The 26,247-nt window shown below is 42.7% G+C and overlaps 1 protein-coding gene across 5 annotated transcripts in view; it reads left to right on the forward strand.

Moving 5' to 3' along the window:
- The window catches only part of LOC129733821 (glutathione hydrolase 1 proenzyme-like), an 840,124-nt gene that overhangs the window by 203,734 nt on the left and 610,143 nt on the right, over positions 1 to 26,247 (forward strand). For all 5 annotated transcript variants that reach the window (XR_008729724.1, XM_055695340.1, XM_055695339.1 and 2 more), the window contains exons 3-4: positions 8,609 to 8,683; positions 8,734 to 8,934. Coding sequence is in view for 4 of the 5 variants with exons in the window: in XM_055695340.1 (XP_055551315.1) it covers positions 8,609 to 8,683; positions 8,734 to 8,934 (276 nt within the window). In the remaining variant the exon portion in view is untranslated. The remainder of the gene's footprint in view (positions 1 to 8,608; positions 8,684 to 8,733; positions 8,935 to 26,247) is intronic.

Consider the following 26,247-nt stretch of genomic DNA (forward strand, 5'->3'; position numbering starts at 1 on the left):
TTTGGTGTTTACTATGAATATGAGCTCAAAATGACGTCTTTATTTGGTGAATCACTCAGAAAAATACTTTAAACCAATTAATTCGTTGTGGCTAACCACTTTCAACATATATATTTTGAAAGTTCTCATCATCATGGAATATTCTCATCATCATGAAGTGTTTTCATCATGATCATCATAATCACGCACACGTACACCATGCACACGCACAACATGCGTACATAGGGCTTGCACGCATGCATCATACATACATACATCATGCACATATACGCCTTGCACACACACACGTCATGCACACATACACCATGGACAACTCGAAATTTTGCATTTTGGAAGGCAAACGATGCCGAATATTGTAAATTTTCCTCCCACGACACCCCGTTTTTTTAGGGATTTCAAACGATCCAGAGTTATAAGTAGTAGTACTACAACACAAATCGATATTTCTCAAACAGTTAGTAGATAATGAAAATTACGTTGTAACTTTTATACCGTGCTCATAATATTCACATAATATACCCAAACATGATAAATGTTGATTGGGAAATCTTAGTTTAGTTTTCTTGAAAATTAAATTCTCGACGCTAATTTTCAAACGCATTTTTCTCGAAACTATGCGTTCTAGTTGTGCCACGAAACGATAATATATTTGATACAATATAACAGACTTAAATTCAACACATCGACTAAGAAGGGCATCAATTAAGAAAAAATGCAATCAGAACTTTTCGTGCTCTTTTACGCAGATATGACATTTAGATGAGGACCTATGGTATATCATGTGCGGAACCTTTTAGGCACAGTTCAGACTTTTTGTTTCAGTAAACTGTTGTACCTTTTATAAATCTTTGTTTATGCAACGAAAATGATGAGAATTAAAAGTTAGAATTATTTTGCCTTTTATTACATCCCTTAGGAGAGTTCAAAAGTTATGCTTATATTGCATGCACGACAATATATAAATTTCATCATTTTCGCAGTATTATATCCAAGGTAAATTAGACATGAGAGCATACGGAATAAATAAATGGTTCGATTTCTCCTACCTCTAGTAGAAGGCCCTTCTCCAGCGTCCCAACCAGAGGTTGGACACGTGTTACCTCTGGCTGCTTTTACATTGACCTCCGTACTGGTACTTGGTTTCTTCGATGCACTTCCCCCATGCTGGTCCTTCGCGCGTTTCCGAGCATCACGCTTGTATTTGGCGTTCATATATTTAGACATAGCACTGAATACACTTTCGATGGATTTTTCAATAAATGCAATAAATGCACTCGTAGTCTCTTAGCCGAGAATAATAAAACACTTCCAAGAAATGTTGCACTAGTAAAAAGACAATTTCCACGTGTTGTAACGTGCTGGAGCACGAAATCTATGTCTGTGATAGGGAACCTTCACGTGCACGAGGCATGACTTAAGAAACGCGTCTAATAATGCGGTAAAATTTTTTATGTCTTTTTGTGCAAATTATTGTACTCAGACAAAAACCAGTTTTGAATTGGATGAATTTTTAGTGAATAAACGTTAACCGTTTGTTATTCAAAGTTGGTCATGCTGATCGCAGCCTTTGCGCTGCCCCTACAGTGGGGGGATTACTAAATAAAGTAAAAATTGGACAACTACAACAGAATTTGATTGCATCCCGCACAGAATGTCTGCTTGTGTTGATGCCAGAAAATTATGAACATTCAATTATTTTTTATTTGCCTTGAAAAAAGCATTTTGCGGTTCAAAATCGGTTGCTAATTACAACCTTTGAGCTGCCCTAACATTGGGGGAATTAAGATACACGGACAACATGCACTGTGGAAGCTATTTCACATTCAGTAAATTAGACGGGTGCGACAAATTTAAATTGCTAGGATGCAACACAGAATACTTGCTTGCGTTGACAAAAATTATTAACTTTCAATGACTTGTTTATTTGCCTTCAAAAAGGCATTTTGATTTCCAAAATTGGATTTCCTGATGGCAATCTTCATGCTGCCCCAACACGGGGGGAATAATGGCTGTCTACCGACACACGCTGAGAAAAACCGCGCTGCTCCTGAGACGTGGTGACCAACCACAAGGCTAGTGCTGCTGCTAAGGAAGGACGACTGCTGTTGTCGCTGTACACACGCTGAGAAAAACCGCGCTGCTCCTGAGACGTGGTGACCAACCCCACAGGGCTAGTGCTGCTGCTAAGGAAGGACGACTGCTGTTGTCGCTGTCTAGAACTATTATGAGCGGCTCCGGCTGAAACAGGCTATTCTATAGGGATGAAAATAGGAATGAATTATTTCTCGTACGTGGTGGAATGACATAACTTGAAAAATATGTTTGACTTCATTCCGGCTCAGAGCGATCATTTGATAAGCTCCACCTCTTTTTTCAGTTTCTAAAGTTTTTCCTCAGTTTCGTAGCACGGATGCACAAAAATGATTTCTTGTCGAGCCGGACCGATAGCACTCTCATTGAAGCAACAAAATAACATGTTTTGTGTCGTGTTGCGCAGCTTCGTTGAAGAAAATGTTCCCGTCCCCGTGTCGCATGTAAGCAGATTATTGCGTTCAGTAGACAGTAGATAGTGTATCCAGCGAATAAACACCGATGGTGCTCTCACAAACGCAACGGTTTTAACCCGTATCTTATTGCGGTTTGTAACATCAAGCGATTTCGTTTGCTCGCTGTTGCGTGTTGCATCATGTTGCAACTTGGCAGCTGGGAGACGACGAAATTCTGTTTATGCTGATTGATTGAATCGACTTCATATTAGCTCTGCATAGTCGAACTAACTGCTTTTGTGAATGCGTTCTAACGGCAGTTAATTATTCAATGTCGGCTATGCTGATCGCAGCCTTTGCGCTGCCCCTACAGTGGGGAGTTTACTAAAGAAAGTAAAAATTAGACAACTACAACAGAATTTGATTGCATCCCGCACAGAATGTCTGCTTGTGTTGATGCCAGAAAATTATTAACCTTCAATTATTTGTTTATTTGCCTTGAAAAAAGCATGTTGCGGTTCAAAATCGGTTGCTAATTACAACCTTTGAGCTGCCCTAACATTGGGGGAATTAAGATACACGGACAACATGCACTGTGGAAGCTATTTCACATTCAGTAAATTAGACGGGTGCGACAAATTTAAATTGCTAGGATGCAACACAGAATGCTTGCTTGCGTTGACAAAAATTATTAACTTTCAATGACTTGTTTATTTGCCTTAAAAAAGGCATTTTGATTTCCGAAACTGGATTTCCTGATGGCAATCATCATGCTGCCCCAACACGGGGGGAATAATGGCTGTCTGGCGACACACGCTGAGAAAAACCGCGCTGCTCCTGAGAAGTGGTGACCAACCACAGGGCTAGCGCTGCTGCTAAGGAAGGACGACTGCTGTTGTCGCTGTCTGATGCTACGCTATGCATAGCCATGCCACAGTTGTGGCCGCTATACGCTGGCCTAACTGCTGAGCAACTGCAACGCTATCCGAAGCCATGCCACAGTTTTGGCCGCCATTGGTATCCGCTGTACCTGAATCTGCTGGCCCTGCTGCTATCGATGGTGAGATCCGCTGAAACTGCTACGCTCATCCACAGCCATGCCACAGTTGTGGCCGCTTTCCGCTATCTAAGGGAGGACTGCTGTCGTCGCTGTTCAGAACTATTATGAGCGACTCCGGCTGAAACAGGCTCTTATATAGGGATGAAAATAGGAATGAATTATTTCTCGTACGTGGTGGAATGACATAACTTGAAAAATATGTGTGACTTCATTCCGGCTCAGAGCGATCATTTGATAAGCTCCACCTCTTTTTTCAGTTTCTAAAGTTTTTCCTCAGTTTCGTAGCACGGATGCACAAAAATGATTTCTTGTCGAGCCGGACCGATAGCACTCTCATTGAAGCAACAAAATAACATGTTTTGTGTCGTGTTGCGCAGCTTCGTTGAAGAAAATGTTCCCGTCCCCGTGTCGCATGTAAGCAGATTATTGCGTTCAGTAGACAGTAGATAGTGTATCCAGCGAATAAACACCGATGGTGCTCTCACACACGCAACGGTTTTAACCCGCATTTTATTGCGGTTTGTAACGACAAAGGATTTCGTTTGCTCGCTGTTGCGTGTTGCATCATGTTGCAACTTGGCAGCTGGGAGACGACGAAATTCTGTTTATGCTGATTGATTGAATCGACTTCATATTAGCTCTGCGTAGTCGAACTAACTGCTTTTGTGAATGCGTACTAACAGGGCAATTTATTATTCAATGTCGGTTATGCTGATCGCAGCCTTTGCGCTGCCCCTACAGTGGGGGGTTTACTAAATAAAGTGAAAGTAAAAATTAGACAACTACAACAGAATTTGATTGCATCCCGCACAGAACGTCTGCTTGTGTTGATGCCAGAAAATTATTAACCTTCAATTATTTTTTATTTGCCTTGAAAAAAGCATTTTGCGGTTCAAAATTGGTTGCTAATTACAACCTTTGAGCTGCCCTAACATTGGGGGAATTAAGATACACGGACAACATGCACTGTGGAAGCTATTCCACATTCAGTAAATTAGACGGGTGCGACAAATTAAAATTGTTAGGATGCAACACAGAATGCTTGCTTGCGTTGCAAAAATTATTAACTTTCAATGACTTGTTTATTTGCCTTCAAAAAGGCATTTTGATTTCCAAAATTGGATTTCCTGATGGCAATCTTCATGCTGCCCCAACACGGGGGGAATAATGGCTGTCTGGCGACACACGCTGAGAGAAACCGCGCTGCTCCTGAGACGTGGTGACCAACCACAGGGCTAGTGCTGCTGCTAAGGAAGGACGACTGCTGTTGTCGCTGTACACACGCTGAGAAAAACCGCGCTGCTCCTGAGACGTGGTGACCAACCACAGGGCTAGTGCTGCTGCTAAGGAAGGACGACTGCTGTTGTCGCTGTCTAGAACTATTATGAGCTCCGGCTGAAACAGGCTCTTAAATAGGCCAAATAGCATGTTTTCAATTGCAAGGTATATGATTCTGTCGACCGTGCTTGGGAAGCAAGCATATAACGACCAATCAGAGGTCGAATTTTTCGTTTTGACAAGGCTTGACTATTTTCAATAGTACAATAGTGTGAATAATAAAATTACAATTTTCTTATTTTGGGAAGAATCTTAGAAGATTTTCCAATCTATTGCTGCAAGAACGAAGGAAATCCATCATATTCTAACCGATTTATTAGCATTTGAAATTGGACATATTTTTCACTTTTTTCGGTTTTAGATTTTTATTTCACATCCCTATGTAGCCGAACTTCCTGAGAGAAGTATTCTACTTCAAAAAGTGAAAAGTTCCAAGGTCAAGCTTTCCCATACATTTCCCTCGTTATTGGCTCGCTTCCCGAGCACAGATAACAATAACATGGACGAAATAAATTCCACTCCCTACATATTTTGACTCAACAAAGTGTTTTGGTTTGTTTGTTTTTCTCTAAGTTATGTGGCCACGCCCTAATGGCAAGAATCTACGCTGAACTCGATACAAACGACTGCGTGTAGAAAATTCAGCTTCAGTCTAGTTTGTCACACAACAGCGAGTGGAGTGTAGCTGTTAAAGGTACGCGGCATTGAGAAACGAGAGCTGCATACGAGTCAACTTCCAGGCAGTGCGGAGCATGTTACCTTTATTCTGCATACGGCAGCAACAGTTACCATCGTACGCTGCAGTATATTTAGCTGGCACAGCTATTGGAGGGCACAGCGAAGAGCAAATTTTATGCGCGGCCAACAAAATATTCAATACTACCGGTCGTGGTGCGATCATCAGCGCTCTGTAGCACGAATTTCATACTGAAGATTATGGAATCGGTTCTTTCTAGAACTATAGATGCTTGAAGATAAGAGTTATGAGAATTTTCACAACTACTACTAGGGTAAAATTTTCATGTATTCATGCATCGTTAGTTTTACAATAACGACCATCGGTAGTGTTGCCTATGAACAGTTCATCGCAGCATATAATATATACATTTAGTCCTACGTCACCATTTCATACAACATCTAGGGCTGTATACCTTGTAGTATTTAAACCACATGTTTGAATATTATGAAGTTCATTGGTTAAGGGTTTTAAAGACAAGTTCATTTGGTCATTTGAATCCTACTATGTTCAGATCGGTTGTGTAGTTTCTGTGGTAATTAAGTTTCGTGATTTTCACAATTTGATACATAACGGACAAAGTTAAATTCCTGTAACAGTGTAATTAAATAGGGTTTAATGCGCAACTAGATCTTTTATTTGAGACTAATTTAGTGAAAACCGGTCCAACCATTCTGAAAAAATTGAGTGAGCTTAAGCAGTCTTTGGAATATGTTTCTTTTCAAAACGTGATTTCCTTCTTCTATACATATCTTTTATAATTAATTTTGAAACAATTGATTCAGCTAATTCTAAGAAAAATGAGGGAATTTCAAAGCCTCCGGAACACGTTTCTTTTAAAAACTTTGGAACCACATGTTTAATCATTAGTTAAGGATTTCTAAGACAGCCCGTTCATTTGGCGCCAGTTTTATTTAAATTGGTCGTGTAGTTTCTGATATAATGTAATTTCGTGATTTTCACATTTTGAAACACGGTGCCTTAACTAGAAATCCGATTACAATTTAATTCTATAGGGTGTTATGAGGCCACTGGACCTTTCATTTTTAACTTATTTCGTGCAAACCGGTCTAACCATTTCTGAGAAAAGTGAGTGAGCTTAAACAGTCTTTGGTGCATGCTTTGCTTTCATAACGTGATTTGACTTTTTTTAAATAACAGACAAAACACTTGTAATTAATGAGGTAGTACTAACGTAAGAGCTTCACAATACAATGTTGTCTGGTCCCGTCTACGTGTCCGTTCAAAGTTATTAACCGATTACAATGAAATTCAATCGCAACCTATGAGCCAACCAGGCCTTTCGTTCGAGACTAATTTTGTGAAAATCGGTCCACCCATCTCTGAGTAAAATGAGTGAGTTTAAACAGTCTCTGGAAAACATTTCTTTACATAATTTTTGAACCATATGTTCAATTATTATGAAATTTTTAAGTTAAGGGCTCTAGAGATAGCCCTTTCATTTGACATCAGTTTTGTTAAAATCGGTTGTGTAGTTTCTGAGATATTGATGTTTCGTGATTTTTACATTTTGATACATAACCTCTAAACCTAAAATCCGATTACAGTGAAATTCAGTAGCAACCTAGCAACTAGACCTATAATTTGCAATTAATTTCACAGAAATCGGTCCAGCCATTTATGAGAAAAGTGAGTAGAAAAAAAGTTGCACATAAACACACGCACACACACAAACATACATACAGAAAATACTCAGCTCGTCGAAATGAGTCGAGTAATATACGACATTCGGCCCTTTGGAGCACTTTCATACCTTTAGTCAGAGTTGCCAATGTTCCAGTTTAAACTGGATTCTTCCAGTTTTTCAAGTGATCCAGTCAAACAGTTTAATTCCAGAATCTTCCAGTTTTTTGTATATTTCCCAGTTTTATCCAGATTTTTTATGTGCTCAAGCTCCGATTGGTTTTCGGAAATATTATTAAAACGTGAATGTTGTAGAGTGATAAATCATTGTAACAAATCTTACCAACGTTTCCAGCCTATTCTATTTTCGAAACACGGCTAAAATATAAACTACATAGCATTGATGAGATGGAAAAGGCATGTAAAATTAGCTTTATTTAGAAACTAACAAATAGATTTTACCAGATCGTGTAAAAAAAATAAATTCCAATGATAGCTTAATATGTTATTAAAAAATAAAAACAATCGATATCAAAAATGTTATATACAGGCGGCATTATTCAAAATAATTACTGTTGCGTAGCAGTTTGAAATATGTTCGTATAATTAGATACCAAGAGATAACGAACTCAGAGATAGTTGAAATTCCTATGTGATGTAAACAAATGTTGCGTCATTACTTCTGTTAAAAGTTAAAGTAAATTAAAAAACCCTCTATTTTCATAATTTTGAGATAAATTGATGGGCAATTTTAAATTTTGCTCCCGTAATGGAGATAACAATAAAAACAAAAGAACAGAAAATTTGAAACCGCACAGTTTTTATTGAAATGAGTGATTTTTTGCTGTATTTAAAACTAACATTTGAGCTACTATCCAGTAGCTTGTTTGTACTACTAGCGAGGTATCCAGATCCCGGTGGTGTAGGAAGGGGATATGCTGCTGCTGCTGCTATCGGTGTCAGCAGCTGCTCTTCTGTGCTGATAGCGTGGTATCCAGCACCCGCCGCTGCGTGAAAGTTGAACTGCTGCTAATCTGCAGGCTATTGTTACCCCAACACAAAACAAACCGAAAAAAAGCATCGCACAATACATATCTAGTTGTTAAGTGCGAGTCGTAGCTGACTGAGAAAATAATATTTATTCCTCACGAAAGTAGAAACGGAACTGGGAGTAAGTAGTGTTGTTGGCTATTAAAAATTGATTATTAAGAGTGGGAATCGAGCAGAAATTATCAAGGTTTATATTCATCTGTGTTAATCTATTTTACCGAACAATAAACTCGAAACAAAAGGCTAGGTTTCGCCGCTAGGTAGATTAATTTGTGTTGTTTATTATCATTGTAGGTCTCACCAATATGCAGTCAATGGGAATTGGGGGTGGATTCATCATGAACGTTTACATAAAGAAGCATAAGAAAGGTTTGTGGTTACATTATTACTAGCATCATCATAACGATTGATCTTTTTAGCATACACCTTGGATGCACGAGAAATTTCAGCTAAAAAGGCAACCGAGGATATGCATTTACATGACCCTTCAACTACAAACGAAGGCCCTCTGTCAATCGCTACTCCAGGCGAGTTGAAAGGTTATTGGGAAGCTCATCAGCGATTCGGAAAGTTACCATGGAGAGAAATTTTGCAACCTTCCATAGATATTTGCAATAATGGTGAGTACGGTATATGTGATATAAATTATTGAAAATATTCATTCTATATGGAGTCTCAGAGGTCCGACTAGTTTGATTAGACTATTTCGCCTGTAGATGTGAAGCTACCAACACATCCATCGCTACCAACGCAAAATATGTAAAGAGAAGTAATTCTTGAGTACTTTATGATAAGATGCTATTCAGCAAGCGTGATTTTTCATTATTCACACAACATTTATTTTCTTATTGTAGAGCATCGTAACCGCCAGGTTACAAAGTCCGCTTTGACAAGCGAGTGGTGATAGGATCGAATCTTAGTAGAACCAAGCCATTCGTTTGCAAAAGGACTTTAAGTATGGGTTTATTCTCATGCTCTTCCACACAAAACTTTCCTCCAGACTTGATAGCCACTGGTCTTAAGCTTCGATAGTATCATAGACAATACCACGCTTTTAGAGTGATAGCTTGCAGGAGGATATGATGGGTCGATAGGGAAGGAAATAGGTTACTAAGTCTGAAGGAGAAGACAAACAGCACTATAACACGGAGCAGGTTACTTCTCTATAAGTAGTTTTGCAAAAGGATAAAAAAACAAAATGTGTAAACAGTAAAAACGTCCGGATAATGCCACGAAAGATCAAAAAACTATTGGTCGCAGTGGGGTAACAAGAAAAAAAAAACATTTATTTGACCGGGCATAATATTATCTGTTTTTTTTTTTAACAAAACGCACCAAACTCGTCCCAGAAATCGTCGCCATAGTTTGTATGGCGACGACTCCTGCTACAAATTCGGCGAGTTCTGTTTTGAAAGAAACAGGTAGCAGAAACAGATAACGGAGCCAGTTATATCTACACGCGAGAGTTGTACTGTGCGTAACCATATCAATATTGCGTCTTTTCAGAGCATCTTTTGTACTGTTTCGGAACCAATACAACGAATGTGTGTTGTTCATAACGCATTTGGTGCTCTATCAAATGTTCAATGTATTGGACGGCTCAAAGTCAAAACGCTTTTGAAGTATTGCCATGATGATTTGTACTGGTATTGGTAATATTTTTCAGAATGCTGCTATCCTTAAATCAGTGCAAGCAGTAATCAATACCAGTGTGTCGAACAGTTGACATTTTTGCATGATACCGTATCGAAAAGAATTGTTGCCTCTCTTGCAGACTGCGACAGCAGCGTTCAACTGTACGCTTCTCTATTCGAGAGAATCGTTTGACTAGAAGCCAACACGGATGGTTAACGATTCTCTTTTGTGCCGATCTCCGGCCGCTTCGATATCTCGACTGTAGCATTGTGCGAATGACAATAATTAGCAATCATGCGACAGTTTAGTACAGTAATAAGATGGAAAATAAATAATTTCTATGTATGTACTGCCTAAAAATATCACCAATCGTGAACACCAGAAGATTTGTATCCCAACTTCTAAACTTTTTTATTCGAAAATAGTTCGCTGTAGCAAAAGTCTCATCCAAATTCAGCATATTTAAGCAAAAGCAGGACAATAAAAGCATGAATCTTACAATTTCAATTAACGCCCTCGGACCCAAATAAAAATCGATGCTAAGTAAATTGATTCCACTTCAATTCGTAATAAATGCAATAAATAGCACAGACAGCTACAGTCAATAACACACGAGCCAGAGATTGTCTGTATAATGACAACAGTATATAGAGAATTGAGCGAGAGAATTGTTGTTCATATTGAATTAGTGACAAGAAGCAAGAGATAAAGCAGATCGTATGCAACTTCGGTAGCGGCTACTGTCGCGTAGTGTTTCATTCCACAGTGGTAATTACAAAAATCTTGCTACTGTCGTGTGAATACAGTAGCGTACAAGTACATTTCCCCACCCTGATCAATACTGATGATCTTGGAAATGACTAGGTTAATGCAAATACGAACTGATCGATTCACTAACATGAATCCGGTCATTCAAAAACATCATCGAATCAATAACAATTGAAAAGACATTGGATTTGTTTAAAACATTTTGCATTTAACGACGACTCTGGTTTTATTCATATGCATTCGGTTCCACGTTACTGGCACCAGCGTCAATAAATTATTGCAACAAGGCTCGTTATTGGCTGTTTCGGTTGCTGACTGTGATAAGGGATGCACGAGCCTTTAATACGCACTGACTCGCGAAAGTAACCAGCGGCTATTTGAGCGCCCCAAAACTGATCGTTTGCCTAAAACCGAAGTCTACCGAAACACCATGACTTTGTGTGTATTATACGTATTGTGATTTTGATCTCTGTCAGTGTATTCATTACGCAACTGTTGCGTTATGCCTTTGACACGTTTGTTGTGCAAAGCCAGAGCATATTATGTGTGTTTTGAGAGGACACATCGGTTAATGTAAGCTTGAACTTTTGCGTGTAGTGTTTTCTTTATGAAGTATCTTATAAACTATAAGCCAATTTTATATCCTCACTACAGACTATGAGCTAAAAGTAAGTCTAAAATTAAAACAAATTTGATGTTTTTCAATTAGCCATAAATAATAAGCAGCATATGTGGTATGTTCCGTTGAGTCTGGATATCCAGAACTGGGAAATAAGGTCGTATCCCTCGGGCCCTGAGGGTATCGTGCGTGGTCTAGTTACTGGTTGCTAATCTGGGGTCTAAACGCATGCTTGCCATTTAGGACGCTGGCAGCATGTACAGAAACTTTATTAGCACTCGTTGGGAAACAGAGTATCATACAGAGTTACAAGTAAGAGAAAGGTAGTAAAGGGAGATAATCTTCCTGCACAGTCACGGCGAAGGGGTTGCATCCCAAAGGTTACCCTGGCTCCTGATGGTTTAGTAAAGGCCCAAATACACACACGGCGTAATGACGCCTTCTCCATACAAAATAGAAGGCGTGATCGCCATGTGAGCCTTAAGAATAGTAGATGTTTCGTTTCGTTTTCGTTTTCGTTTTCGAGCGCAGAAGGGGGCCGTAGGGCCAAGTCTCCAGTGATTAATCACTTTCCATGCAGTACCAAGAGAGAGATGTAAATTTGGCATCGCAAATAATACTCTCAGGGGTTTAATGAATCCTGCTTGGGACTGCCGGGTTGTTGAGTATCCTAATTACTAAAACAGCATTACTTCGGCCGGCCCCCCGTCGTTACCATCAGAATGCTACCAATCATTTTTGGCGCGAAAAGGCGCTTTTTTCTACTACTTATATTTTGTTATCACTCATACTCTTATCAATAAATTAAATTCATTCCTATATTGTATCTCAAGTAAGGCACACGCGTTTTATACTTTTATCGCTTCATGAGAAACTCCTAATTGTTCTCAACACGTGGAGAACATTCGATATCGATTTCGGTTCTCGGATCCAATTTAAACAAAATTGGAGATACGCAAATTAGTTGCAACAGTCGTCCGTTAAGTGGCAGCCAGGATCGCCCACATTTTTTGGTGCCGAAACCCGGGAAACGCCCGGTCATCATCGCTTTCGACCGTCTGATGAGGTTAGCGTGGGATATCATCGAATTGTCGTCTCATCTATCATCATTTTTTGGACCTCGCTAAATCATCATTTCGGATATCATCGTTGACCATTCAACCGGCCTGGACCCACTAGGAAACGGATAATCAGATCGCTTCTAAGGCTAAAACGCAACGCAGAGTAAAATTGAGCACAGGTAACCTCACTTCGTCAAAGCAGGTGAGTGTCATAAAATATAGAAATAACGACAGTTCAAGTAGTGCAGCAGTAAAATGAAAGAATCCAAGAAGGTAAAAAAGCTACTAGTGCGTCGAAACAACGTTGTTGGTTCCGCGAAGCTGATCAAGCAATTTGATGAGAATTTCGTGTTCGACCGTGATTTCCCTCAACTCAAATTTCGCCTCGAAAAGTTAGATGAGCTATGGGAAGAGTTTAATGAGCTACAGGCTGAAATTGAGTGCGAACACGAATTGTGTGACGAAACCATGTCTGTACGTATTGCCTTTGAAACGGATTACTTTCAGTTGAAAGGATCACTTGCCGAAAAGATCGCTGCTGTCGCCCCTGCCGCGAATCCTATTAGACCGCCTTCGTCACCTGTTGCTCCACCCGCACACGCCCTACCCGTTCGTTTGCCTGAGATAAAGATTCCCGAATTCGACGGAAACTTTGACGAATGGACAAACTTTTACGATTTGTTTCTCACATTAATACCCTCAGCTCTCATCAGTACAGAAATTTCAATACCTCAAGGCTGTGCTGAAAGGAGAGGCTCTTCGTTTAGTCCAATCACTTGCAGTATCGACTGCAAATTACACAATTGCATGGGATAGTTTGAGAAAACGGTATGATAACACAAATTTGCAAATTAAGCAACATTTTTCGGCGTTGCTGTCTACGACTGCTATCCGTAAGGAATCCGCGGAAGCATTATCAAACCTCGCGGATGAATTCGACAAGCGTGTGTGTGTATTAAACAAATTAGAGAACTGTGATGATCACTGGAACTCGTTTCTCGTCGAGCTTCTCAGTAGTAAGTTGGATCTCATAACGTAAAGGGAATGGGAATCTCAGCTGGAGAATGATCGTCGCCCTCTATACACTGATTTAATATCCTTCATACAGAAACGCTCTCGTATTCTACAATCGATTATGCTCTCCCAACCAACGCAACAGGTCGTCACCAAGCTTGAATCTAAGTTGGAGACCAGGACTGTACGCAGCAAAACATCACTCTATCATTCTACCAACAATGATAATATTCCGAAATGCGCAATCTGCAAACAATCACTTTCAGTTCCTCAGTGCGAGGATTTCAAAAGGCTATCTCCGCAAAAGAGATTTGATTTGGCTAAAAAACATGGACTTTGTTTAAATTGCCTACGATCATCACATATGATGAAAAACTGCTCCGCCGGATCGTGCCGCACGTGTAATAAACGACACCATACTTTACTGCACTTGCATTCCTCTGGCTCACGGACAAATCAAATGGATGATCAAACCACTGTTGCTGTACAAATGGCCCAATGTGCAAAATTCAATCAATCGGCATCGGTCGTCGAAGCGCCGCCGTCGGTTCTGTGCATTTCCGATCAATGTCACGAGATCCCTCCGGTCACTGGACCTGCCCCGTCGCCTCCGGATGGGCATAGTACTCGTTCGCAATCGTTCGTTTCGCCGTCGGTTTCGAGTTTCATGCCGTCAGGCTCTGCTCTAACTTCGTCACAGGTGACAAACTGTCAAGCCGCTGTCCCTGTACCTTCGCTTGTATCAAAGACCAAACAAACATCGGTCTTCATGCTGACCGCTAACATTCGAGTTAAAGACATCGATGGTAATTATCATCACGCTCGCGCCTTACTCGATTGCGCATCAGAAGCAAATTTTGTCACAGAATCACTGGCTCAAAGGCTTCGTTTAAAACGAGCTCCCGCAAATATCGATGTATACGGTATCAGTCAATCCGTACAAAAAGTTAAACAGCAAGTCCCTATTGTCATCTCATCTCGTGTTAGTTCGTATAGATCCAGTATGGCGTTTCTAATTCTACCGTCATTAACCAGAATATTGCCCACAAGTAATGTGGATATATCAAGATGGGTTGTTCCCCGTCACCTCCCTCTCGCAGATCCAAAATTTAACATAGCGCACGATGTTGATATGATCATTGGCATCAAATCGTTCTTCGCAATTTTGGAGGATGATCAATTCACATTAGGAAGTGGCTTACCTATACTACGTAAAACTGTTTTTGGATATGTAGTAGCAGGTGAAGCATTCGAAAGCAACAACTCTACCATCGTGTGCAACGTTTCTACTGTTGACAACCTAACGTCAGCAGTTCGCAAATTTTGGGAGGTGGAAAGTTTCGAGAATGGTAAATCTCTCTCTCTTGAGGAACAATATTGCGAAGCGCATTTTGAGAGAACTCATTTTAGAGCTCCTGACGGTCGTTACGTGGTTCGTTTGCCGATTCGAGACGAGATGCTAGCTGCTTTAGGAGAATCGGTTGGTGTGGCGAAGCGCAGACTATTGAACAACGAAAAAGCGTTATCATCAAAGCCACAATTGCGCTCAGAATACTCTAAGTTCATGGATGAGTACCAAACACTAGGGCATATGGAAAAAGTAGTGCCTGACTACTCGATCCCACACTTTTTTCTTCCACATCATGCAGTTCAAAAGCCAGATAGTACAACTACAAAAACGCGAGTTGTATTTGACGCGTCCTGTCGTGGGTCGAACAACTTATCGCTCAATGATATTTGCTACATAGGACCCACCGTTCAGCCCCCGCTTTTATCGACTCTTATCAACTTTCGTATGCCAAAGTACGCAGTGACTGCCGACATAGAAAAGATGTATCGGCAGATTGTTGTGCATAAAGCAGATCGTCCTCTGCAACAAATTGTATGGCGTGAACATGCCAACGAAGACATATCCACATATCAGCTAAACACCGTCACATACGGCACTGCTCCTGCTCCTTATCTTGCTACACGCGTTCTTAATCAACTGTGCGACGATGAAGCTGAAAATTATCCACTTGCTAAAACAAAGGTGAAAACTACGTTTTACGTCGATGATCATCTATCAGGGGACGATGACGAGCAACAATTGATAGAAACAAATAGACAACTGATCGCACTTCTACAATCTGGTGGTTTTATTTTGCGTAAATGGAACAGCAATAAAAAACAGGTGCTCGCTCACATTCCGTCATCATTGCGTGATGCTCGATCTGAATTGCACATCGGCCAATGTGAATCAGTGAAAACTCTCGGGCTCAACTGGCACCCTGATTCTGACAGCTTAACATTTAATGTTCCTGAATTTGGTTCATCGGAGCAGCTGACTAAACGCTCAGTACTTTCGGAAGTGTCACAATTGTTTGACCCACTTGGTCTAATCGGATCCGCTATCGTAACTGCAAAGATCTTTCTGCAATCCTTATGGGTCCATGACTATTCGTGGAATGATCCGTTGCAAGCAGAGCATGCAAATTGGTGGTTGCAGTACCGCGAAGATATACGCACACTCAAATCACTCACCATTCGTAGATGGACACTCGTAGATAACCAACAAGAAATCGAGCTACATTGCTTCTCTGACGCGTCCGATCGTGCCTATGGAAGTTGTGTTTACGTGAAAGCAACGAGAGAAGATGGTACATCGGTCAGCAATCTCATCATTTCGAAATCACGGGTCAGTACTCTCACGAAGCTATCCAATCCACGTCTCGAGCTTTGCGCTGCGGTGCTTGCTGCTCAATTGACAGCATTCGTGTTAGAATCAATGAAATTAAACTGCAAGGTTACCTACTGGACCGACTCAGCTATTGTGTTGCATTGGTTGGCATCCTCTTCTTCGATCTGGAAGGTGTTCGTATCTAATCGGATAGCTGAAACTCATCGTTTAACTAGGGGAAGCAGCTGGCGACATGTGCCTACTCATCTCAATCCAGCAGATAGGATCTCCAGGGGTGTATTTCCGTCAAAACTTTTTGGTGACAAGCTTTGGTGGCATGGACCAGAGTTCATATGTAAAAGTGAAAATTATTGGCCGCAAAATTGTATTACACTCTCCCCACTACATCTACAAATTCGTAAGCTCGAAGCTCGTCAAACTGTCGCAGTCATGACTACCATAAACGTGCCAGAAACAGATTACATCGAAAAGCATTCGGCGCTCACTCCTCTACAAAGACAAACTGCTTGGATAATGAGGTTCACTAACAATTGTCGTACGCGCCGTGCAAATCGTTTAACTGGTCCTTTATCGTGCAAGGAAATCGATGACGCACTTAAGCTTCTTGTGAAGCAAACCCAATTGAAACATTTTTCCTCAGAAATTAAGTACATTCAAAGACACAATAAATCAACAAATGTGAATTTCAACTTCAACACGCAGCTCAAGTTTTGTGATACCGTTCTAGATTCGGAAGGTATTCTTCGCATGGATGGCCGACTCCAACAACTCGATGCTCCGTTTGACACCAGACACCCCATGATTCTACCACAGAAGGCTCATTTGACAATTTTAATTGCAAAAGCAATACATCTTCGCACACTGCATTCCGGCCCACAACTACTGTTAGCCACTATACGGCAAAGATTTTGGCCAATCAGAGAAAGAGACGTTGCTAGAAAAGTGGTAAACAGTTGTTTGGATTGTTTTCGTTGTAAACCAAAACCCGCCAGCCAGATAATGGGTCAGCTGCCTGCCGTTCGGCTCACTCCGTCCCGCGCGTTCGCGTCATGTGGTGTCGACTATTGTGGACCGTTTCATGTAAAGCCACCCAATCGTCGAGGAGCACCGATAAAAGTTTTCGTCGCGATTTTCGTTTGTATGTGGTCGAAGGCAGTACATATCGATATGGTGTGCAGGCTTACATCTGTCGCATTCATCAATACGCTAAAACGTTTTGTCGGTCGTCGTGGTCGCGTTTCTAACATTTATTGTGATAACGCACGAACTTTCGTGGGAGCTAATCGAATGCTCCAGGAATATCGCCGTGAGTTCAATGAGATGCATCACTCCGAAAGTGTAATTACTCACTGCTCCGAAGCTGGCATCAACTTTCATTTTAATCCGCCACGATCGCCTCACTTCGGCGGTTTATGGGAAGCTGCGGTGAAGATCTTCAAGCATCATCTCTATCGAGTTATGAAGGATACAACGCTGACGATTGATGATTTCAACACGCTAATAGTGCAAATCGAGGGAATAATGAACTCCCGACCGTTATCTCCAATGTCATCCGATCCTGCCGACGTGGTTGCTCTAACTCCTGGACATTTTCTCGTGGGAGAACCCCTTTACTCTCTCCCAGAGCCTGATTTGTGTGATATTTCTATTAACCGCCTCAAATCATTCCAGAAGATGCAGCAACGCTTACAGCATTTTTGGAAAGCATGGTCCTATGCCTACATCGGTCAACTTCAAAATCGAAAAAAGTGGCCGGCGACTTTACCTAACATCACTGTTGGAACGATGGTTCTGCTCAAGAACGACTGCGCCCCCCCCTTTGTGCTGGAAACTCGGCCGAGTCGAACAGGTGTTCCTCGGCAAAGACGATAAGGTTCGCGTGGTTCAGGTTAGGACAGCTAGCGGCAGTTACAGGCGTGCAGTCACTGAAATTTGTCCGCTGCCAATGGAAGAAAAGGAGGACTGTGTCATCGCATCCCACCTGCCTACAACACCCGCCACCCTCTGAGTATGGAGACACTTGGTGATTTATTGAAAGTTTCTTTCAATGTGGGCCGGCATGTTGAGTATCCTTATTACTAAAACAGCATTACTTCGGCTGGCCCCCCGTCGTTACCATCAGAATGCTATCAATCATTTTTGGCGCGAAAAGGCGCTTTTTTCTACTACTTATATTTTGTTATCACTCATACTCTTATCAATAAATTAAATTCATTCCTATATTGTATCTCAAGTTAGGCACACGCGTTTTATACTTTTATCGCTCCATGAGAAACTCCTAATTGTTCTCAACACGTGGAGAACATTCGATATCGATTTCGGTTCTCGGATCCAATTTAAACAAAATTGGAGATACGCAAATTAGTTGCAATAGTCGTCCGTTAAGTGGCAGCCAGGATCGCCCACACGGGTAGTAAGATAAGTTGTTGAATATAAGGGGTAATCGAAGTAACAGTAATAATAGTTGCTGAAAGGGATGGAAAGGAAGAAGTAGATATAGATGAGAAGAGATATCTGTCATTGATGAGTTTTACAATTCTAGTAATGTGTTAGTATAACAATATATATATATACAAATATATATACATAAGAACACATATATGTACATCAGAACTCATATACATACATAAACACATTAGAGTAGGGTGTCATTACGTGGAAAAAACTAAAGTTGATAGCAGAAGGCCAAAGCCAAGCTCTCCCCGCTCCATCCAGAGCCCCAAACAATCCCAAACTCATCGGAAGTTGATCGGTCCCGCCCCCGCACTCCAAACCCGCAAAAAAACCTGTACGAGAATAGAACTAACACATAAATTATAGACCAAAACGTGATGCGAAAAGAGTGAGACCGAAAACTCTTATAAAACCGTTGAATTGCGGCTTCTTGTATGCATAGTAAACAAACTCGAGCTTGGCATTTCGTATAGAATAATAGGTGTTGTAATTATTATACATTTTTGGAATAAAACACAATTGTGGTTCAACAAAATGTCCTTAGGTTGGGCCCAATATTGTGAGTGATGCATTTGAACTCAAATGTTGCTAGTTTTCAGTGGAACAAACCTCAAAATTTATTTATTCTTACGAAGTTCATGACACCTTCCAGTACGTACTTGGAGTCATGCGAAGTTAATCTAATTTACTAGAACTGTTCAAATAGAATAAAACATTCGCATATGGTTGCCGGGTTTACTGCTTTTCTCTTTGCGCACCTTACCATAAAACACAGACTTTTGTTTCTGCTACTACGGCTACTAAAACTGCACAGAACTAAGAAGTATGTATTTGTTACTTTCTAGATGAGAACAGAGCATGCACAATGTGGTCTGGTTCACGTGTGAAGAGAATTCACCAAAACTTTTAACAATTAATATTGTCATGAATCCTCCCGATTTAGGAGACTACCGAGATCAGAGCAGGAAGAACTAAAACATAGGTATCTGACTCTCATGATCTCCCTTAGCTCCCATCTGCCACCCGGAAGTACGCGAAATTGGGCTGCCAAAGCTGGAACAACTTAGTGGCTCTATCTTGAATTTGGTTCTGTAAAGCTATAAGAACCCAAGACTGAAGCTCTACCACCATGCATAGTCACAGCGAACGGGTTGCATCCTAAAGGTTTACCCTGGGTCCTGATGATTCAGTAAAGGCAAAATAGAAGGCGTGATCGTCATCTGGGCCTTGAGAATAGTAGATGTTAACACAAAATTGAAAAAAAAATTAATCGCCCCTTTCATAACCTTACACCATTACCAATCCTTAAAAATATTATTTTTCCCGCGGAGATTTATTCATTCAGAGGTTCATAAATGTAAATACATAGCCTGATAAACAAAGTTTCTCCAATTCACTAGGTGTTTGGCTGCTGATCTCCAATCCCTGAGACACCGTGTACTCTCCGCCAGATCTCGCTACACCTGGTCTACCCATCTTGCTCGCTGCGCCCCTTGTCGTCTTCTTCCTGCCGGATTTGAGGCAAACACCATCTTCGCAGGGTAGTTGTCCGGCATTATTGCAACGTGCCCTGCCCAGCGTATCCGTACAGCTTTGGCCACCTTTTGAATACTGGGTTCGCCGTAGAGTTGCGCGAGCTCATTGCTCATCCTTCGCCTCCATATTTCGTTCTCCTGCACACCACCAAAGATCGTCCTTAATACCCGTCGTTCGAAAACTCCGAGCACTCCCAGGTCCTCCTCGAGCATTTTCCATGTTTCATGCCCGTAGAGAGCAACTGTCTTTATTAGCGTTTTGTACAGGTTACTTTAGTAAATTTAATAAACTGTTCGTTATTTTATAAACTTTTTAAATGATAAACTCCTGATGTGAAACAACCGGCGAAACTTCGGGAGGTTTTTCTAATAGCGGTGACGGTGACGGAGACCAGTCGCCGCGGAATGCCAAATGATTAATCTTGTCCTTTATTAAAAATCGATTCGCTTTTATAAGCAAATGCATTTGCCGAAATATTTAATTCGATGTGTGTATTTACATGTATGGCCAACTTGGGCCCCTACTGGAAACAGCTGGAGTGACGACCATCAAAATTGCAACGCTGCATTTTGCGTGCTGTATGAATCAAGCACCAAGCGTTGCAGTACACTCAGTAAGGCCTGGTAGCGAGTGTGCTGTAACGCTTAGGCATAAGTCGTTCAGTATGTAACGGAACTTACTTGCGCGGGTCAGTGGTTTAATTCGAAATTTGTTTGTTAATGGTTTACGGTGCCGTACATCTTTTGTATACGTATACGTATACGTAAGTATACGACATTACACTTCGTAAGGAGGCATAGTCTGTTCGACCGCAGTTACTTGTGGAGCCCATAGTAGGCACGACTTCCGTTGATAAAACGCCTCCGGATCTCACGGATGGTATCATTGTCCTCGGTTTCCGGTGAGCCAAGATAGACAAACTCGTCGACTACCTCGAACTCTAGCCTTTACGAATAGACTTGAATTATTGAGAACAGGAGCAGAGAGTCCAAAGCCTTTGTAAAGGAGGATGGTTGCAACAGCTCTTAACCATGGCTGTTGCGTAAAATCCAATGGTTAAAGCCCCTAAGCTAAGGTGTTATGCGACCCGTGCCGATGGATGACGTGGTGGGGAGGAGGGGGTTAATAAATACCCAGCCTCTAACGGAGCCTGTGAAGCATCAGGGCACCCTTCACAGTAATTAGCCCTTACTGTGTCACGCGGGTCACTGATGCAGCGGACTCTTCTTTTCCCAGAGACTCATGGGAATTTTATGGATCACATCAATTCACAAAATTCGGCCACCGGCAGCTTTTCTTTGCCGGTACCCATGGACTTATCGGAGCGTAGTCCAATAAAAACAAATGCACCAGGCAGAACGGAGGAGATGGAGCATAAGGATGACTTCAACCTCGACAGCGAATCGCTGGACGGAGGACCCTCTGCTTTATCCTTAATCCTACGTTCTACACAAGGGAATGACGAAAGTCAAATGGATTTACTTCCAGGTCCAGAGACAATCCCCGATGACGAAGGGAAACCCGTATCATCGGCACCCCTTGTCAAGCAACTTTCAAACGCGCAAAGGCGACGATTGAGCAAAAATCTTCGCTCCGGTCTCTCGTACGAAGAAGCCAGGAAGCTGGCCCTCCTTCCGAATAAGCAGCTTGCTCAAACAAACCAAGTCGCCGCCAAGCGACAGCGGTCGGACGACTTGGTGTCCCCAAACACCAGTACTAAGTGTTCGCAGCCTACAAAACTGCGGAACGACACTGGCTTGGGGTCATCGGGTCCAAAGCCGCTCCCGACGGCCACATTTGAGGACATAGTGGGAGCTTTAAGCCTTGCGGTTACCTCTGCTACTCACCCCAGCTCCCTACTCACAACGAACCAGCTCCAGACTGTCCGGACCTCTATCCTCGATCACATTGCTGACCAGGAAAATTCAACCACCAAACCCAAGTTTAACGGTTGTCATCTAAAAACTGGCTTCCTGCAACTTGCCTGTGCCGACACCGACACAGTGCAGTGGTTGGAAAGGGAGGTACCTTCTCTCGTACCGTGGGAGGGAGCACAGCTTCGTGTATACCACATGAAGGATCTGCCGAAGGCCAGACGGTATGTCGGTTACTTCGCGGACAGTGCGACTCTCCGGACGAGAAGATCCTACGTTCACTCCAGAATCAGGACGACCATCTCTCTACCAAAATGTGGGTAGCCTGTAACCGCAATCTGGTAAAGACCTTGGTCGAGCCAGTTCTGGATATTAACGAAGAATCGGCCAAACTCATCGAGAGTGGAAACCATGAACTACGGTTTCGGTAAAAAACGCATCCGAAAGGTAAGCGGAAGGCCGAACGTCACAGGCAGGAAAGACTCCGTCGCAATGTCAGAGAAGGTATGTGCGTGTTACTCCTCCGGGAGTACCTTGCCACCACCCGGGAAAAGCGATCCTGCGAATGGACTAAAGGTTCGCGTGGAAAACTCCCCCGGGAGTGCCCCACAACCACCCAAACGCAACCCTGCGGCTGGGAAGGTACACGCAGGATGCTCCCCCTGTCACCACCCAAACAACGCAACCCCGCGGCTGCTCGGACGGTTCCGCTGAAGACTCGCATGAGTTTGAAGCATCAACCACCGAACAGTCACACCCCCCGGAGTCAAAAACCGCCACAGAGTGCGGGACGACCTTCTGTTGCCAATCGACTGCTGCAACCGAAGCCGAACAGTGAGGAAGAACAACTTCCATCAACCAGCCAAACCGCTGTTGGCAGCCGTCAGCTGATACCCGGATCATCTTCCGATCCGAACAAAGACGGCAACCTCACTGCAAAGTGAGCAGCCTTCTCTGCGTGCAAGCGAATCTCCATCACGCAAAGGCACCTCGGGTGTTCTTTGCAGGAGATTCGCCAAGAAGCAGCTAGTGGCTGCACTCATACAGGAGCCGTGGATAAACGAATCTCAAATCCTCGGACTTAACACTCCAAACGGTAGGTTAATCTACTACGACACGCAGTCCAAACAAAGGACTACAATTCTGCTAAATAGAGAACTGAAATTTTTACCTATTAGAGAATTTATCCAACGCGATGTCGTTGCCGTCACGGTTGAAGTACCGACAACCAGAGGAAAGCAGGTGATGGTTGTCGCGTTGGCCTACTTCCCGGGCGACCAAGGCGATATACCGCCACCCGAAGTTGCTACGCTCGTGCGGTACAGCAAGGACATCAACAAGCCATTTCTGATCGGCTGCGATGCCAGCGCCCACCACACGATCTGGAGCAGCTCGGATACCAACATTAGGGGTGAGTACCTACTTGAATACCTTACTTCTAACGATGACAATATATGTAATGTAGAGAATAACCCCACTTTTATCAACGCTATCAGACAGGAGGTCCTTGATCTCACTCTGAAAGCGCCTCTATTTCTGAAAGGATTAAAAATTGGCATGTCTCCGATGAACCTAGTTTGTCGGATCACAGACACATTGTTTTTAATATAGAGTCTAACCCTCTGAAAAGAGAGCTTTTCAGAAATCCTAAGAATACAGATTGGGGATCCTTTAAGGAACACCTGATTGATTCACGAACTTTCAGTTACAGTTACAGTAACGCAAACTGTCAACTAACACAGCGGTCAGTATGCCGTGACGTACCCTGGTTGAATGATCAACTCAGTGACCTTCGTCGGGAAACTAGGCGGTTGTTCAACAGGGCAAAAGTCACATCTTACTGGGACGACTACAGAGCGTCCCTCACTTAGTACAACGCCGAGCTACGCAAGGCTAAACGGAAATCCCGAGTTTGTTTCTGTGAAAAAATCCAAACTTGGGAAAGACTAGAAATAGCATCCCAATGGCAACAGGTACGGGGTTGTAGACAACCTAAAAAAGTAATCTATCTGAACCCCGGAACCGCCAGAAAGTTCCTTTTTGTTTGCAGAAGCTTATGACCACTGCTACCATTGGTTAGATATATTGTGGTATAGAAAGTTACTTAGTCTAAATCGTAATGAACTACGGATAATCACGGGACTCCTTACCGGACACTGTCCCGCTCTTTATCATTTAAAGAAAATCTGTGTAATGTTGAACGACACCTGTCGACTCTGCAAATCTGAACCAGAGAGTTAAGAGCATTGGCTTTGCTCTTGCGGAGCTCTTGCTTTCTCTAGGTACAACTTCTTAGGAAGCTACCTTTCAACTCCATACCAATTATGGAGCTCTAATCCCAAGCAGGTCATTAGTTTCATCAACTATGTTGGGGTACAGGTTTACAACAAAACAGTTCTACTCCATCAATGAGTACGAGCAATCCGTAACCTGTGCACAGCAATCGGGGCCAGCCACAAAAGACAATCAGCAAGACTGTCGCAGTGGCATTTCAGTACCCAGTGCCCTTCAGGCATACGGGAAAAAAACCCCGAGCTCATTTCCGTCGATCGTAATGCTACTGCCTAAACGATGTCGATCGGCTTCGGTTCCGCTGGCTAGCATATACTTCGTTTTGGACGTGTTTATCTGCAACCTAATCCTCGCTGCTTCGCGTTTCAGTCTGGTGTACTGCTCTGCCACCGTCACAGTTGATCTGGGACAATGTCCATGTCAACAGCAAAGCAAACGAAATGACTGGATTTGTTGAAAATCGTACCCCGCGTGTTGATGTCCACTCGATTCATTACACCCTGTAGCGCAATATTGAATAGCAGGCAGGAGAGACCATCACCCTGTCGAAGCCCCCTGCGTGATCCAAATGGACTCGACAATCCACCCGAAATCCGCACAGAGCACTGCATCCCTCCCACCGTAGCCTTCATTCGTCTAATCAGCTTCCCCGGAAATCCGTTCTCGTTCATGACCTTTCATAGCTCTTTTCGGTCGATAATGTCATACGCGGCTTTGAAGCCGATGAATAGGTGGTGCGTGGGGGTTCTGTATTCACGGCATTTCTGAAGGATTTGCCGTATAATGAAGATTTGGTCCGTCGAAGGCCGTCCTTCTACGAAGCAGGCCTAATAACTTCCCACAAATCTGTTGGCTAGTGGTGAGTGGCGGCGGAAAATAATTTGGGAAAGCACTTTGTAGGCGGCATTCAGGCCGGTGATCGCACGATAGTTCCCACAATCTTATAGATGGGACAAATAATTCCATCCTTTCACTCCTCCGGTGGCTGTTCTGTATCCTAAGTTCTTGCAATCCGCCGGTGTGACCAAATGGCCAGCTTTACTGGGCCCATATTTATAAGCTCAGTTTCGAGGCCATCCTTGCCAGCCGATTCATTGTTTTCTAGCTGCTTGATGGCATCCTTAACTTCGCCTATCGTTGGGGCTGGCACGTCTTCTACATTTGTCGTACCGGCAGGATCGGTTTCTCCGCTGCCATGGTCTTATGCCTGGGCGCCATTCAGGTGTTCGTCGAAGTGCTGCTTCCACCATTCGGTCACGATTGTCCGTCAGAATACTACCACCTTTATCTTGACACATTCCGGCTCGCGGCACAAAGCCTCTGCGGGATGCGTTGAACTTTTGATAAAACTTTCGCATTTCTTGAGAATGATGCAGCTGTTCCAGCTCTGCAAATTCCTCCTCCTCCAGATTGTTCCAGTCTGAATTTCTTTGTCCCTCGTTCATTACTTGTGAGAGTTTTACGGTGGCGGCTTGTAAGGTCTGAGCACCAGCCACCTGTCTCGCCGCAGGACCATCGTGCACAACACTGTTTAGAGTCCCACGTTGGCACGAGGACGGTAATCGGCCACCCCTAACCTGGAGTACAGACGCCGTTTAGATCCGCTCCAACATTGAGGACAGACGCTCGGAAACTCAAAAGAGCCCTCGTTCCCTGTCAGCATACGACCAAGTTCCCACCGGGGTTTGTTACCCGATCTTCCCTTGCTTGCTCGTATCTAAGCTGGCACCGCGTGGAGATCGGGATAGGAGTGGTTGGATAAGAGGCTAAGGACCACGTGTAGGGTCTATTTTATTCCAGTAGGCGCACTTGACCCCGATGATACGCATTATCCAGCCGTTGAGCCAGCCAATTGTAAATACATAGCTGTTTTGATTCTAAACCACAAACACATTTTTAGTGCAAATCCTTATTGAACACGTCTCGACACTAAAGAGTCGAGAAAGTACACAGAATGAACTCTTTTCAAAACAACAACGCTGCGTAAATAAATAAGCTTA

The sequence above is a fragment of the Wyeomyia smithii genome, chromosome 1, assembly GCF_029784165.1.
Source record: "Wyeomyia smithii strain HCP4-BCI-WySm-NY-G18 chromosome 1, ASM2978416v1, whole genome shotgun sequence".
Taxonomy (NCBI): domain Eukaryota; kingdom Metazoa; phylum Arthropoda; class Insecta; order Diptera; family Culicidae; genus Wyeomyia; species Wyeomyia smithii.